Genomic DNA, 12763 nt, shown 5'->3' with positions numbered 1-12763 from the left:
CAAATATTTGACAAAACTTCCTGAAAGTACGACGTATTTCCGGTGTTTTAACTTACACATCAAACGGAACTATGTCATTGCGAAGCTTGAAAGGGGTACACCAACTCCTTAACATATTTCAATTAATAATGAAGAAATTAACTACAATATATTTCAATCCAAAACAAGAAATCATCAATCGCTTTTCGAAGAATCCAAATGTACTGGAAGTGCAAACAATGGTAAAGGCCTTGGTTATAAGATTACGATCTAAATATCTGGACTGACATTGTTAACCGAGACGGCAATCTATGTATTAACGTTTTAGATAATCTTAACGTGTCATTTAACTTGGGGAAACATGAACCGTGGAAACGGTTAAATGTATCTTGAAATGATTGAGTATTCAAACGATTTGGTGATGATCATATTTAATTTACACTCAACGTAATAACATACAAAACATCTTTGGCCATGCGATTTGACTTACTCAGACATAGTTGGTTAGACTCGCAATCTCTGTTGTATCATAACATATCTGGTCTGCGTCACTTCCTGTAAAGTCAGTATTCATGTATCCATTGCATCGTTTCGTATCAATGATCAGCGTCTGTATGATTTTGGGTTATTTCTATCTCGCAGAACGTCATCCGTGTAATAATAAATACATATCGGCACGGGGAGCAATATGCACTTGTTTATTTTGTGAATGTCATCTGTGATAATTGTGGTAAATTATATGATTACACGTGGCAGGCCGGTTCCCACCACTGCCACCGAGCAGACTCTAACATTTCTTATATAATCTAATATACATGCAAGAAAAAGCAGCATAAATGCCAATAAATACGTAATAAACATAATTGGTTCGTCGTCTCGCCATTTGTACCACTTGTGTACATTACAGTCTGGACCCTATCACGCGCTGTACGAGTTATAGCATCCATACTGTCACATATGCGCCACTTTGCATGCATCATATTCTTGAACCGATAATTTATCATTCGATTCATGTACGGTTACATTGACACGTCGCAACTTGTGGCAAGTATTTGTTCTCGTGGTAAAGACTTTCCGCGTTAATACAACATGAATAATCAACAAAGATATAAACATCAAAAACGAGCAGTCTGTGAAAAATAATCAGAATACCCTACCCCCCTAACTCTAACACCAAGCCCACACACACTTCTAAACCAAAATGTCGAGACGAACCCACGTGCTCCGGAATGGTCAGACTTTCTTGATATTTCTCTCGTTGTTACCGATCTCTGACGTCATAAATGGTGGCAGTATAACGAGGGCTTGCGTTATAAATATGATCTTGAAATCAAACTACGTGCTCTGTCGTACCATTCAATATTGTCGACATGAATAGCACTGTCGTACCATTCAATACTGCAGTATTGAATGGTACGACAGTACTAGTCATGTCGGCATTATTGAATGGGACGACAGTGCTAGTCATGTCGACAATACTGAGGGGTACGACAGTGCTATTCATGCCGACAATATTGAATGGTACGTCAGTGCTATTCATGTCGACAGGATTGAATGGTACGACAGTGCTATTCATGCCGCCAATATTGAATGGTACGACACTGCTAGTCATGTCGACAATATTGAATGGTACGATAGTGCTATTCATGTCGACACTATTGAATGGTACGACACTGCTAGTCATGTCGACAATACTGAGGGGTACGACAGTGCTATTCATGTTGACAATACTGAATGGTACGAACGTGCTATTCATGTCGACAGTATTGAATGGTACGCCAGTGCTATTCATGTCGACATGACTAGCACTGTCGTCCCATTCAATAATGCCGACATGACTAGTACTGTCGTACCATTCAATAATGCCGACATGAATAGCCCTGTCGTACCATTCAATAATTCCGACATGAATAGCACTGTCATATCATTCAATATTGTCGACATGAAAAGCACTGTCGTACCATCAAATAATGCCGACATGAATAGCCCTGTCGTACCATTCAATAATTCCGACATGAATAGCACTGTCGGACCATTCAATATTGTCGACATGAACAGCACTGTCGTACCATTCATTAATGCCGACATGAATAGCACTGGCGTACCATTCCATACTGTCGACATGAATAGCACGTTCGTACCATTCAGTATTGTCAACATGAATAGCACTGTCGTTCCACTCAGTATTGTCGACATGACTAGCACTGTCGTCCCATTCAATATTGTCGATTTGAATAGCACTGTCGTACCATCAAATAATGCCGACATGAATAGCACTGTCATATCATTCAATATTGTCGACATGAATAGCACTGTCGTACCACTCAGTATTGTCGACATGACTAGCACTGTCGTACCATTCAATATTGTCGACATGAATAGCACTGTCGTACCATTCAATAATGCCGACATGAATAGCACTGTCGTACCATTCAATACTGTCGACATGAATAGCACTGTCGTACCATTCAGTATTGTCGAAATGAATAGACAATCTGGTTATTTTGCACTACTTGTGGGTAGTACAATCTGCATAATAAAAGAACTGTACATGTCCGCGCATGACTGTACTCTCTAAACCATATCTTAGTTAAAAAAATGAGGTGATGAATCGAACGCGAGTAGTATCGGGATACACGAGTTATTTATCAGATAACGTCTAATTTTCATTACAAGGTACATAAAACAATCTAGATAGAGAATATCGCTACGTACATTTATAGCAAATTTGATTTTTCAAACCAACATACCCTGTCTCCTACATACACAAACACAAGCACGCATACACTACACACATGGAGGCACGTCCTTAAATGACCTTAACTGTTAATAGGACGTTAAACAAAATTAAACCAAACAAATCAAATCAATCTGACGTTTCAACATTTACGCGGAACGTTATCAGAATGTAAACGGTCATACGGTGACTCGTTTATATTTCAAATACTAAACTTACTTGCAACTTAGGCAACATTTCAGTGAGATTGTACTATAAAACAACTTAGTTTCTACATTAAATCTGATCAAGAAACTTATTCCTATGACAAACGCAGTGTTTTGTTTTTCTTATTCGGCATACACATTATCAATATAATATTGTTCTTTAAGAAATATCTGAAGTGGAGTTGGGCACTAGTTTTTACAGATGAAATACACATCGCCTTTTTTCTGTCATTTATTAGGAAACATCTTGCTTCAGGAAATCCATGTACGTATACAGTAAGATGGATTTCACTAATTACCTGCACAGGTAAGCACAGATGTTGGGTGTCTTATCTTGTTGTAGTAATACAGTTGGTGAAATATTTAATAGATTGTAACACAATCTAATTATTGTTAGCAGGCTTAAAGACCTGTACCAAACAAGACACATTTTGTGCATAATTTCGGCGACACTTGCGCCGTCCTCGACATGTTTGGTTCGGTAGGGTTGTATCGACTCTTGTTGATTATCATTTGACCTTAATGTTTCATTTTGACATAGGACCAAAAACAGCAATCCCAAGCACTAAGGTCATGGGTCATGATCGAAAAATAAGGGTTGTAGTGTTAGTGTACTTCCGGTTTAACGTATGTTACATGAGCAACTTCCCTTCAGACACGTGGTTTTAATACTCTATTGGGATAAATAAGGGGCTTGTTATGGAAGTTTAGGGGTAGTAGTATGACTTATTCTATATATAGGGATTGAACGGGAATTTCAACATTCACGCTGGTATGAACGCAAATCGCATTACATATGCAACCAATGTGTCTTTACACTGAATATAAATATTCTGTAACAATTTCGGTATTGACGTTATTGTAACATTTGTGCAAACGCGAATCATGGATCAGCCAAATGTCACATTATGACGGTCTCCAGTTATACGACGATGGAGGAGAAGCGTCAAAATGACGCTGACCCAACTACCTTTATAGTCCTATGAATGCACTTTCTATCGGTAGTGTTATAAAGAGACATGGAGCGGAAATGTGAAAATCATTCTAGTCTCACACTTGTCACACGTGCTAAACGTGTCTGATACGTTTATATCATCTTACTAGAATGCTTTCATAACACTCGACATTATTTTTCAAAACCGATTGTTTTTTTTAGTAATTTCCGTGCAGCAGACGGCAAACATCTGTAAACTTGTTGTTGTTATTTTGTCCGAAATCTTCTCTGTATAATTTGTGTTACCTGCGGGCCTGGCGGCAAATCGCTATTATTTATACGTGAAAGGACAAAGAGTACATACATGAATATGTTATCTGGCCTCAGGCACAACGAAGCACGTGTAACATATCAAAGTTTGCAACATTTAGCGGTCCTACTCAGCACTTACTAATCACGTTTTCTTCCAAAAGGACCTATATATATCCCGTGAATGTCAAATACGAAGTTATTGTGGGTAGGGCTTCAATGGAAATATTTTATCAGATTGTGTATAATTTAGGGTCCTCTGTATAAAACCACTGTTTAAAACGTTCACTGAACTGTCAGAACCATGACTAAGAAATCATAATGATATTTTTTATGTTTGCTCTCGCAGTTTCGGAGGAACTCATCACGTAAACAAAAACAACCAGGCCATTATTTTTTTAAAGATAATAGATGTGTTGGATCGTGTTGTCTTCATACGGGACACACCACTCAGGTCTCTTATCAGTTGCTTGGTGTGAACAGATAAACATTTTCCATAAGAGATAAATGGACAAAACTAAACCTCATGTGACGTCATGACCTTAAAGTGTAAACTTTCAAATGTTACAACCGGATACTTTTATCCACACAAAAGATCAAACCTAATGCGGCATCCTGCATATAATTGGAAAATGTAACAGAAATAAAACAATGACAAAATCTATTGTAAATAGCACGAACAAGAACTTCTTTTTAAAAATGGATGCATTTCCGTTTCCGGTAAATCCGTAAAATTCCTCTTAGTGCGAGTTCTGTAGCTATACTTGTATGTCCAGTAATCACAAACTTCCATCAATCACTGGTCAATATCCTTGACCTGTCGGACAACATCATAATTCACATTCCTGGGACCAGTTGTCATAACAATATCATCTACGTTCAGTAATGTACAGATCAGGTCATGTGGTCAGGTTAGGACAGCACATTCGGAACCCCCTTTACCTGTATATTCCATTCGGAACCCCATTTACCTGTACATTCCATTCGGAACCCCCTTCACCTGTAATTCCATTCGGCACGTTATCTAGTACTGTACAGGCTCCCTGATGTTAATTCGTATTGTTGAAGCATGAAGAATTGAATGAATCAAGGGAACAAAAGGGATAAAATGAGGCAATCGCACTTCTTTATGGTTCCTATCCTTCATTTAAAGACAACATTTAATGTATAAAGTAAACTGGGCCAGCAGTTGCTGTGTAAGGACCTAATGACAAATGTAAACATGTGTATGATAGTTGTTTCCGGTCCAATATCGTGTTCACATTAACAAACATGCTGACATGGAGATTGGTATCTACAGTACATGGGTCTTTATGTGAAATTTAAATATAAAGTACTTAGGAAACTAGGTTTGCTATCAACTTCTATAGAACACACTTCGAATCTTGTATTCGTTCACATCCACACCTAGATAGACTGAGGCAAGTTCGATCAAACCTTTAATTATTTCGCTATATATAGCTCATTGGATACCCCGGAGAAAGGAACGGGCTGTAGTGATATTGATGAATGGTTCGTTTTAAGTATCAACAACCGGTGACAAAGACACAGGCTTCTAAGCTGGATAAAATATAGATAAGACCTCTGTCGTTGAGATTTTCTAATGTTGGTATTTCAAAAATGTATCTCTGAAAATACTTTTGAAGTTAAATCGGTGGTGTGGTCATTAACAAAGACACAAAACAATACAACATTTTGATGCTTTTTAACTGATTTTACGCTCCAGAATGTCACGCTCGCTAAGGTCATACACACACAACTGATGCAGCATAAGTGACATGGCCGTCTTCATCTGGAATATTTCCTTGTCATATATTGAAAGAGTTTAAATAAACGAGGTAAAGTTGTGAGTCTATGACAATAGAAGCTTTCAACTCCGTGACAGCTACATTATGTAAATTTTATTTCCCACATTATGAATATACTATTACTATGCAAGTCTGTCTGGTATATAAGGCAGATGTTCGGTGTTACCATAATGTAATATGTTTAATCTTCATTTTATCTCGAACTTATCTAGAGAGATAGACAGTTCCCGTGTTCGATACAATCTTAATACATGTAAATATTATAGAACACATACGCTATAGACAATTCGTTTCTTTATATTATACGTTTAAACCGAAACTTACCCGTCACCCATGTTGTTTAGTGGTCAATGTGTGGTCAGCCGGGATACTCCGGCCTTCTGCCCGAGTGTGTGTGGGTGTTCTTGCTCTGGTCAAAACTTGACGAACGCGCGAATGGCGTTTCCGTAGTCTGAGATAAAACTCTGTTTGACCTAGATCATTAGGACTTCTCGCGCCATAGCAGATCTATCCAATGTCAGCGGTATCTTCGGATAGAGCTAGGTGGACCACGTTAGGGTTAACTTAGACCACAATCCGGGTCGGGACACTCGTTCACAAATATGTCTTACAAATAGTCTAGTGACACACGATCTGGCAAAAGTGGCTAGGAGGGGTTGACTTCCTACGCGTTGTGTCAACAGATGTGTGACACATAGCTAAGTGTATGCGTGTGGAAGTAGTGTGGATATCACATGGTGACCTTTAATGATATTTTCGTGAAAACTGCATTGAGCTACGATCGAGACAAACTATATATTACAATAAACGTTTTATAAACAATATTAACATGTATGTGTGTTTGAACCGTGTAGGAATTATGTATGGGCGGATCTAGTTCTGTCAATTTTGACAAATTAAGTGTGTTTTTGAGAGCGTATAATAAATCGGTAGCGATATCGTCAATTTAATGTTTGTATTTTTAAGGAGACATAATTTCTTTCCTTACGTTTGTTCCCGTGTAAACAAATAATGCTCGGTACGCCATTTCTTTGGGTAATACATTGAAGCGCAGACATGTGTATTGACTGTAGAAACTGTTTTTCGTTCATTTATTGAACATTTATAAATTTAAATTGTTGATCAATCTGTTTTAAAGGTATACAAATGTCACTGGTTTTAATGGACTTTCTACATAAAATGTTTATGGCTTTTCATTCTCAGCCAGGCATGTCTACCGTGGCCTCACAAACTAAGTTTTAAAGCCTAAAATGTTTGTTCTATTAGAAACACTCAGTGAAGGATCTGAAGTACAAGTGCACGAGCACGAAGATTTTTACAGTGTATGTTTCAATCTAATAATGTTTAAACGAAAGTAAACCTACTTTCATTCCTTTTTTCGGTTGAGCGCTATAATACAGTAACTTCGTTTGTAATTGTTCAAATCAGTGAACTAAAATAATATCGCTGTAGCTTTTCAACCTCGTTATGTCTAAGGAATTTTACTTAGTTATTTGAAGCAAACACACGGAACCCAGAAATATCGAGTTATAAAATGTTCTAGATATTCATACCAATATCTACGCTTCCTTTTTTCGAAACTGAAATTTCTAAAAAAGAAACTCGACATAAATGGAGTCTACGGTGTCCGTAATATCGAAGTTATCTGAAACCTCGTATCTACAACATTCCCTTTGTCATACGCGGCTGTTTGACGTCATACGTGGGTGGGGGGAATCACACACACACACACACACAGCGGGGTTTTGACCACGCCCATCAGCAGCATATGAATCAGGATAACCCCATACGATTTAAATTTCATTCATAAATGAATTAAATCGGGCCATACTAGATATGAAGTAGACGATATCAATGCGCTAGTCTACATTATACGTAATGTAATCGGAGATATTGTATATCAAATTCCTGCTCCCCAGCAATACTCTAAACACAGCAGTCAGTAATAATTAAATTTCCGGAACGGTGGTGGTTTAAAGGGACTTTATGGGGGAGGGGGATGGGTCTTCAAACCACAACGTAAGGTTTCGTTAACAAGACATATGTCAATAAATGTGCTCCATATTAAGGGAGAAGTGATATATTGGCTAGACTGACAACTGTCGGGGAACGACTGGCTTGATCAAATTTAGTCTGAAAACTAATAATAGCGAGAATAGGGACGACCAGACGTTCTCTACATAAATTATATTTATTTTAATGGATTATTTTTTTTCTTATTACGTAAGTTATTCTATAGAAAATGACAAAAGTTATAACTTATGAACAGCTCCATGTCCATTTTATCAGAGACAAGTTTGAAGTGATCACGTGTTTGTCTAGGTTTATGTTCTTTATCCAATTGAAAGGAGTTGGCTATATCTTTTATTCAAATACAATGTCTATTTTGCTCGTTTAGAGGACAACGAAATCAGAAATGATCCCTTGTCGATTTTTCATGTATATATATATATATTTATATTTATACTTTTATATGAAAGCCATAGCATCACAAACAATGGTGACTTTTCCTCGTAAATTTCTTCCTCACTTTCTGTGATTGTAGACTTATTATATTTAATAGCAAAAACTTGTTGCGCAGTGGAGGCTGTAAGAAAACACGATATAGCCTCGTCTTCGGATTGGAAATCTTTCGCGCGGGTAAAATGAAAGGGAGTGTAAAAGCTAGACCCTAACTTTTATTAAAACTGTTCTCACTGTACCTTTTTCTATGCTAGCGTGCAGATAGATGTTCTGTAAAATAAGTTGCCATTATGATGTATCATATGTCAATATCTGGAGGAAAGGGAACATGACTAGTTGCGCGATTTCACAGACGGCTAAACACTGTAACTCCATACTCGGCCACATTTATCAAATATGTCATAATATAAATCCGACTGGCCCATGAGCTTAGGTTTCAATTCTCTAATTCAGCTTACGGCGAACCCCCAAATATTTGTGATATATTTACATCGCTCCCCTGTTCAGCTTATTAAACTCTGTCTATATACCCGTCTAGGAACATATTTGGGGATTCCATTATGTCCTTTTATGCAACAAAGTGATGCTTGCAAACTTCTTATTCCATGGATGCACATTCAAATTTTTTTGACGTTAACGTTTTTAAACATTCGACCGCGTCACTCCACGAGCAGTGTGCCAATGCGCGTACATGCCGATCGTTATAATCTCACACGCGCAACACAGAATATGTTCTTTGCCAACTGCGTTCATACTACCGTATACGCCGTCAAAATGAAGGTCAATCCTTATATGGAATCTTTTGTTCATGACATTAAATTATAACCGTTGTTAAAACTTCAATCATTGAAGTGCCTAAATTGGTGCTGGTCTGAAATAATTACATATCTATTTAACTTATTGCTATAAACAACTAAGTGTGTATCATAGTAGTATCTTATGTAATCTTCAGTGTTTTTGAAGCCTATTTTTTATGTGGTCGAGTAATAAATGTTAGCGTCAAGATAAGCTATACGTCAGCGATTCTCATCCTCCATTTACTGGGCAAATAGCCAACTACCTGAAAAGCGCCTATGGTTACGATAATATAATATGTACAAATTCATACCCACATTATAAATGTTAATTGGGGCTACAACAGACAGTTTGAAGCTAAATGTTGTCATGTTATTTGAACGTTGGAATGCATTTATATATTGTAGATGGTACTTTTCTGTAACACCGGGCACCTGTTTCACTGATGGCATCACCATGACGTCACGTCACTTCGAGCGTCAGGTTACTGAAATGAAAAGATCATGAGCGAAGAATGCACAAGTTATTCCAATTGCTGACGACACGTTTTGTAGAATTAAAAGTATCGTCCTCAGAGTTGTTGTCACAGATTATAATAAAAAAAAACTTGGCTGCTTTGAAGATGTAAACCAAGCATACTCATGTCAAACGGATTCCAGAAAGAGTGATGCCATTTTGTTGAAATGTTCTGGCGTACAACACCAGCGTAATATGGGCGACCATTTCTAGACCAGCGCTCGGCACCAACACTTCCTTGCTGGAACGGTTTGTCTAAATTCCTGTACCTCCTTCATCCACAGCTCCTGTGTTTGTTCCGTGACCATCTTTTGTTTAGGTTCCGTATCTATTTACTTTTACTAGACTCATTACATTACACCCAGAAATATAGTTAATTCATCCGGGAACTATTTTTGTGTGTGTAAAAACAGTAAGTTTTACCAAACTTTTATTTTAAAAGGAGGCAAGTTGACAAGCATTTTATATAGGTAAACAAGTAAAACACTTATCTTTGAATGATGGTAAGAAAAAGACTAGATACGATTCGGTTCCCACCATTTCCCGTTCTGTCTCTGTATGCAGCCACTTAGACATGCAGATATAGGTAAAACAGTGTACCTGTCGCTGGTCTCTGTAATCAATCTTCTTGACGTTCAGTCTCATTAATAAATCAAACGGTCGCACGTCTCACTTGGACACGTGAATAGTATATGTTATCAAGTTTCCATCAAGCGTCAATTAAAATGGTCTTCTCCCGTCACTGTTTTCGTTTCTGTTGGTTGACGCATGTTTTCTTTTCTGATATGGAAATGTAATTTTATTAAGTAATTAAGTTTGTTTTTGACTATAAGTAGTGCAAACTAAATGCAACCTGTCACTAATTCACTGTCCCATCCGAACACTCGAAACTCTATGGTATAACAATCTGATTAAAATCATGTTACATGGCTTCGTTAACTTCGTACTACACCTGATTTGCGGAGCCATGTAACAGATGATTTTAATCAGACTGATGGTATAATGTTGTAGTCTAAATCTCGTCGTAAAGGCATGCACAGGGACATGTCACATACTATATAACTGGAGCTGTATGTGTGTAAATGGACGTCACAGTTTACCACTGTATATATACCGTGACACCCTCCAATACGTACTTCATTATGTGACGTCCCTGTGGCTAAGACACCACACCGTTAAAATAGATTTTTGATCTCGTTAAAAATTGATGTATGTCTCTTTTTTCGATTTCGCCCACGATACATTTACCCCCGTCCCACCCCCAAACTACAAGTGATTGATGGGAGAAGCTATGCCGGTACATCAATATCACTAGGTCACTGAATTGTCACAGATTTGTTGACTTCCGTGTTGTATTATGTCTTTTGTCAAACTATCCTGTGTGTTTCCACGTTTTTCATCTTTTGAGAAAGAAAACTCCTCCATGCTATTATTGATAATTGCAGAATGCCGAGTATGCCTTATGGACCCTTTTTTGTTTATTTATCACACCTTTGCGATATGTATTGAGGTCACATGATCACTGCTGTGTAACATAAACCTATAAATAGCACCACACTTAAAAATTTGAAAACAAAACACTGCTGGTTCTGAAAAATCACGAAACCATTCAATGACATTTTAAATATTTTTTATTTGTTATTTATGGCAATGTTTACAACTAGCAGCCCTTCTCCTTCACACAAGGACTTTGTACAGCAGACGGACGAAGGACAGACAGTTTGGCGGACATGTTCTCGGCCAGACCGACAGTAATAATAATGCTGACATTTACTGGGAAATCTCGCATAAACGTGAGAAGCATAATAAAACTCATAGTTTTGTTTTATGTAGTTTTCCATGTACTCATATAACATCCAGCTGGTAGACTGGATTTTAACCCTTTCAACACTGTAGACCATAATGGACTCATCCATATCAATTGATGGTAGAGGTTATTAAAGTTACATAGGGGTGAAAGGGTTAACACAATAAGTTCTCTGTACACCATGCCTATATACATTTATGGTACCTAAAAAAGCATATTTTTGTGCATAAATTACAGTGAAAAACTTAAATACAAATGTTTATTTCTTCCAATATAAACCGATCATTTTCAAATAATTATATGAACGTCTCTGAAACACCATGGGTTTCTAAAATCTTCTTTAAAACAACTCGACTGTGAAAGTTTTCTTTTAGGAACATTTAGTATGTTTTCTTTGCCTTCGCTTTGATCAGAAAACGTATTTAGTGTTAGAGTAAAATACAAAATGCATTTGAAATAGTATCTCGTACAAGGTGTTCCGAGTAAAATACAAAATGCTGATGAAATAGCACCCGGAATACAAGACAGCAATTTTAAGTAGCAGCATCTTACAAGTGTCCAGACAGTGGAATGCTTCTTAGTATAAACATTGTTACAAGTACAATCAGTATCATGTTATACAGCTTTTGTTAAGTATTTACATGATATAAGTTTCCATGGCCGTTATATGTATCCTAACAGAAAATAGGCTTAAACTATTTAAACGAATCAATAATATTCATTTCTATACACCTCTAGGCCTAATGAGTCGGCACAGCAATGAATGAGATCAAAATATGAAGTTTTTAAGTATGAAATGTTTCTTTGTTCGTACTGGCAAGATACAACAATGAACACAGTTATAAGGTGAATTAGTTATAATAGTTTTTGTAACATTTCTACATTTTTTTGTAAATTTTTCAATTTCAATATTTACAGACAAAATTTGGTTATCTTTGCGTGGTTCTACCGTAAAAACTATATATAAGGATTGACCTAGATACACAGGTTAAATAGATGTAAATTATGGTCCAGCTACGGTCAGAAGTCTTCTTCGGATTCCCGTATAATCACAATATGATAAAGTAAATCACAAAATATACATCACTAATTTGTTTATTCTTCAGACACCTGACAAAGAAATTCCGAAGACCAATCTAATAAACTAAAAATAACTATACACAAATGGAAGACGTGTGTAATTTTGTGTTAAATTCAACAAGAAAAAAA

General features: G+C 37.0%; 1 protein-coding gene and 1 long non-coding RNA gene across 5 annotated transcripts in view; one reads left to right on the top strand and one right to left on the bottom strand.

The window, feature by feature from the left end:
• LOC110461589 (innexin unc-9-like) overlaps window positions 1–6740 on the bottom strand; it is a 23538-nt gene extending 16798 nt beyond the window's left edge. The window contains exon 1 of one of the 2 annotated variants that reach the window (XM_021515121.1): window positions 6298–6740. In XM_021515121.1, the coding sequence (XP_021370796.1) occupies window positions 6298–6308 (11 nt within the window). In that variant the 5' untranslated portion in view covers window positions 6309–6740. Of the gene's footprint in view, window positions 1–469; window positions 642–6297 lie in introns of those variants that run through there. The other variant, XM_021515122.1, reaches the window with a different exon arrangement.
• Window positions 1–12763, top strand: part of LOC110461592 — a 20178-nt gene extending 7415 nt beyond the window's left edge. For all 3 annotated transcript variants that reach the window (XR_002464150.1, XR_002464152.1, XR_002464151.1), the window contains one exon: window positions 9639–12763. This is a non-coding gene — a long non-coding RNA (uncharacterized LOC110461592). The remainder of the gene's footprint in view (window positions 1–9638) is intronic.

Source organism: Mizuhopecten yessoensis, unplaced genomic scaffold, assembly GCF_002113885.1.
Source record: "Mizuhopecten yessoensis strain PY_sf001 unplaced genomic scaffold, ASM211388v2 scaffold10639, whole genome shotgun sequence".
NCBI lineage: Eukaryota > Metazoa > Mollusca > Bivalvia > Pectinida > Pectinidae > Mizuhopecten > Mizuhopecten yessoensis.
The sequence above is the reverse complement of the archived record's forward strand: the minus strand, read 5'-3'. Positions and strand labels throughout refer to the sequence as shown.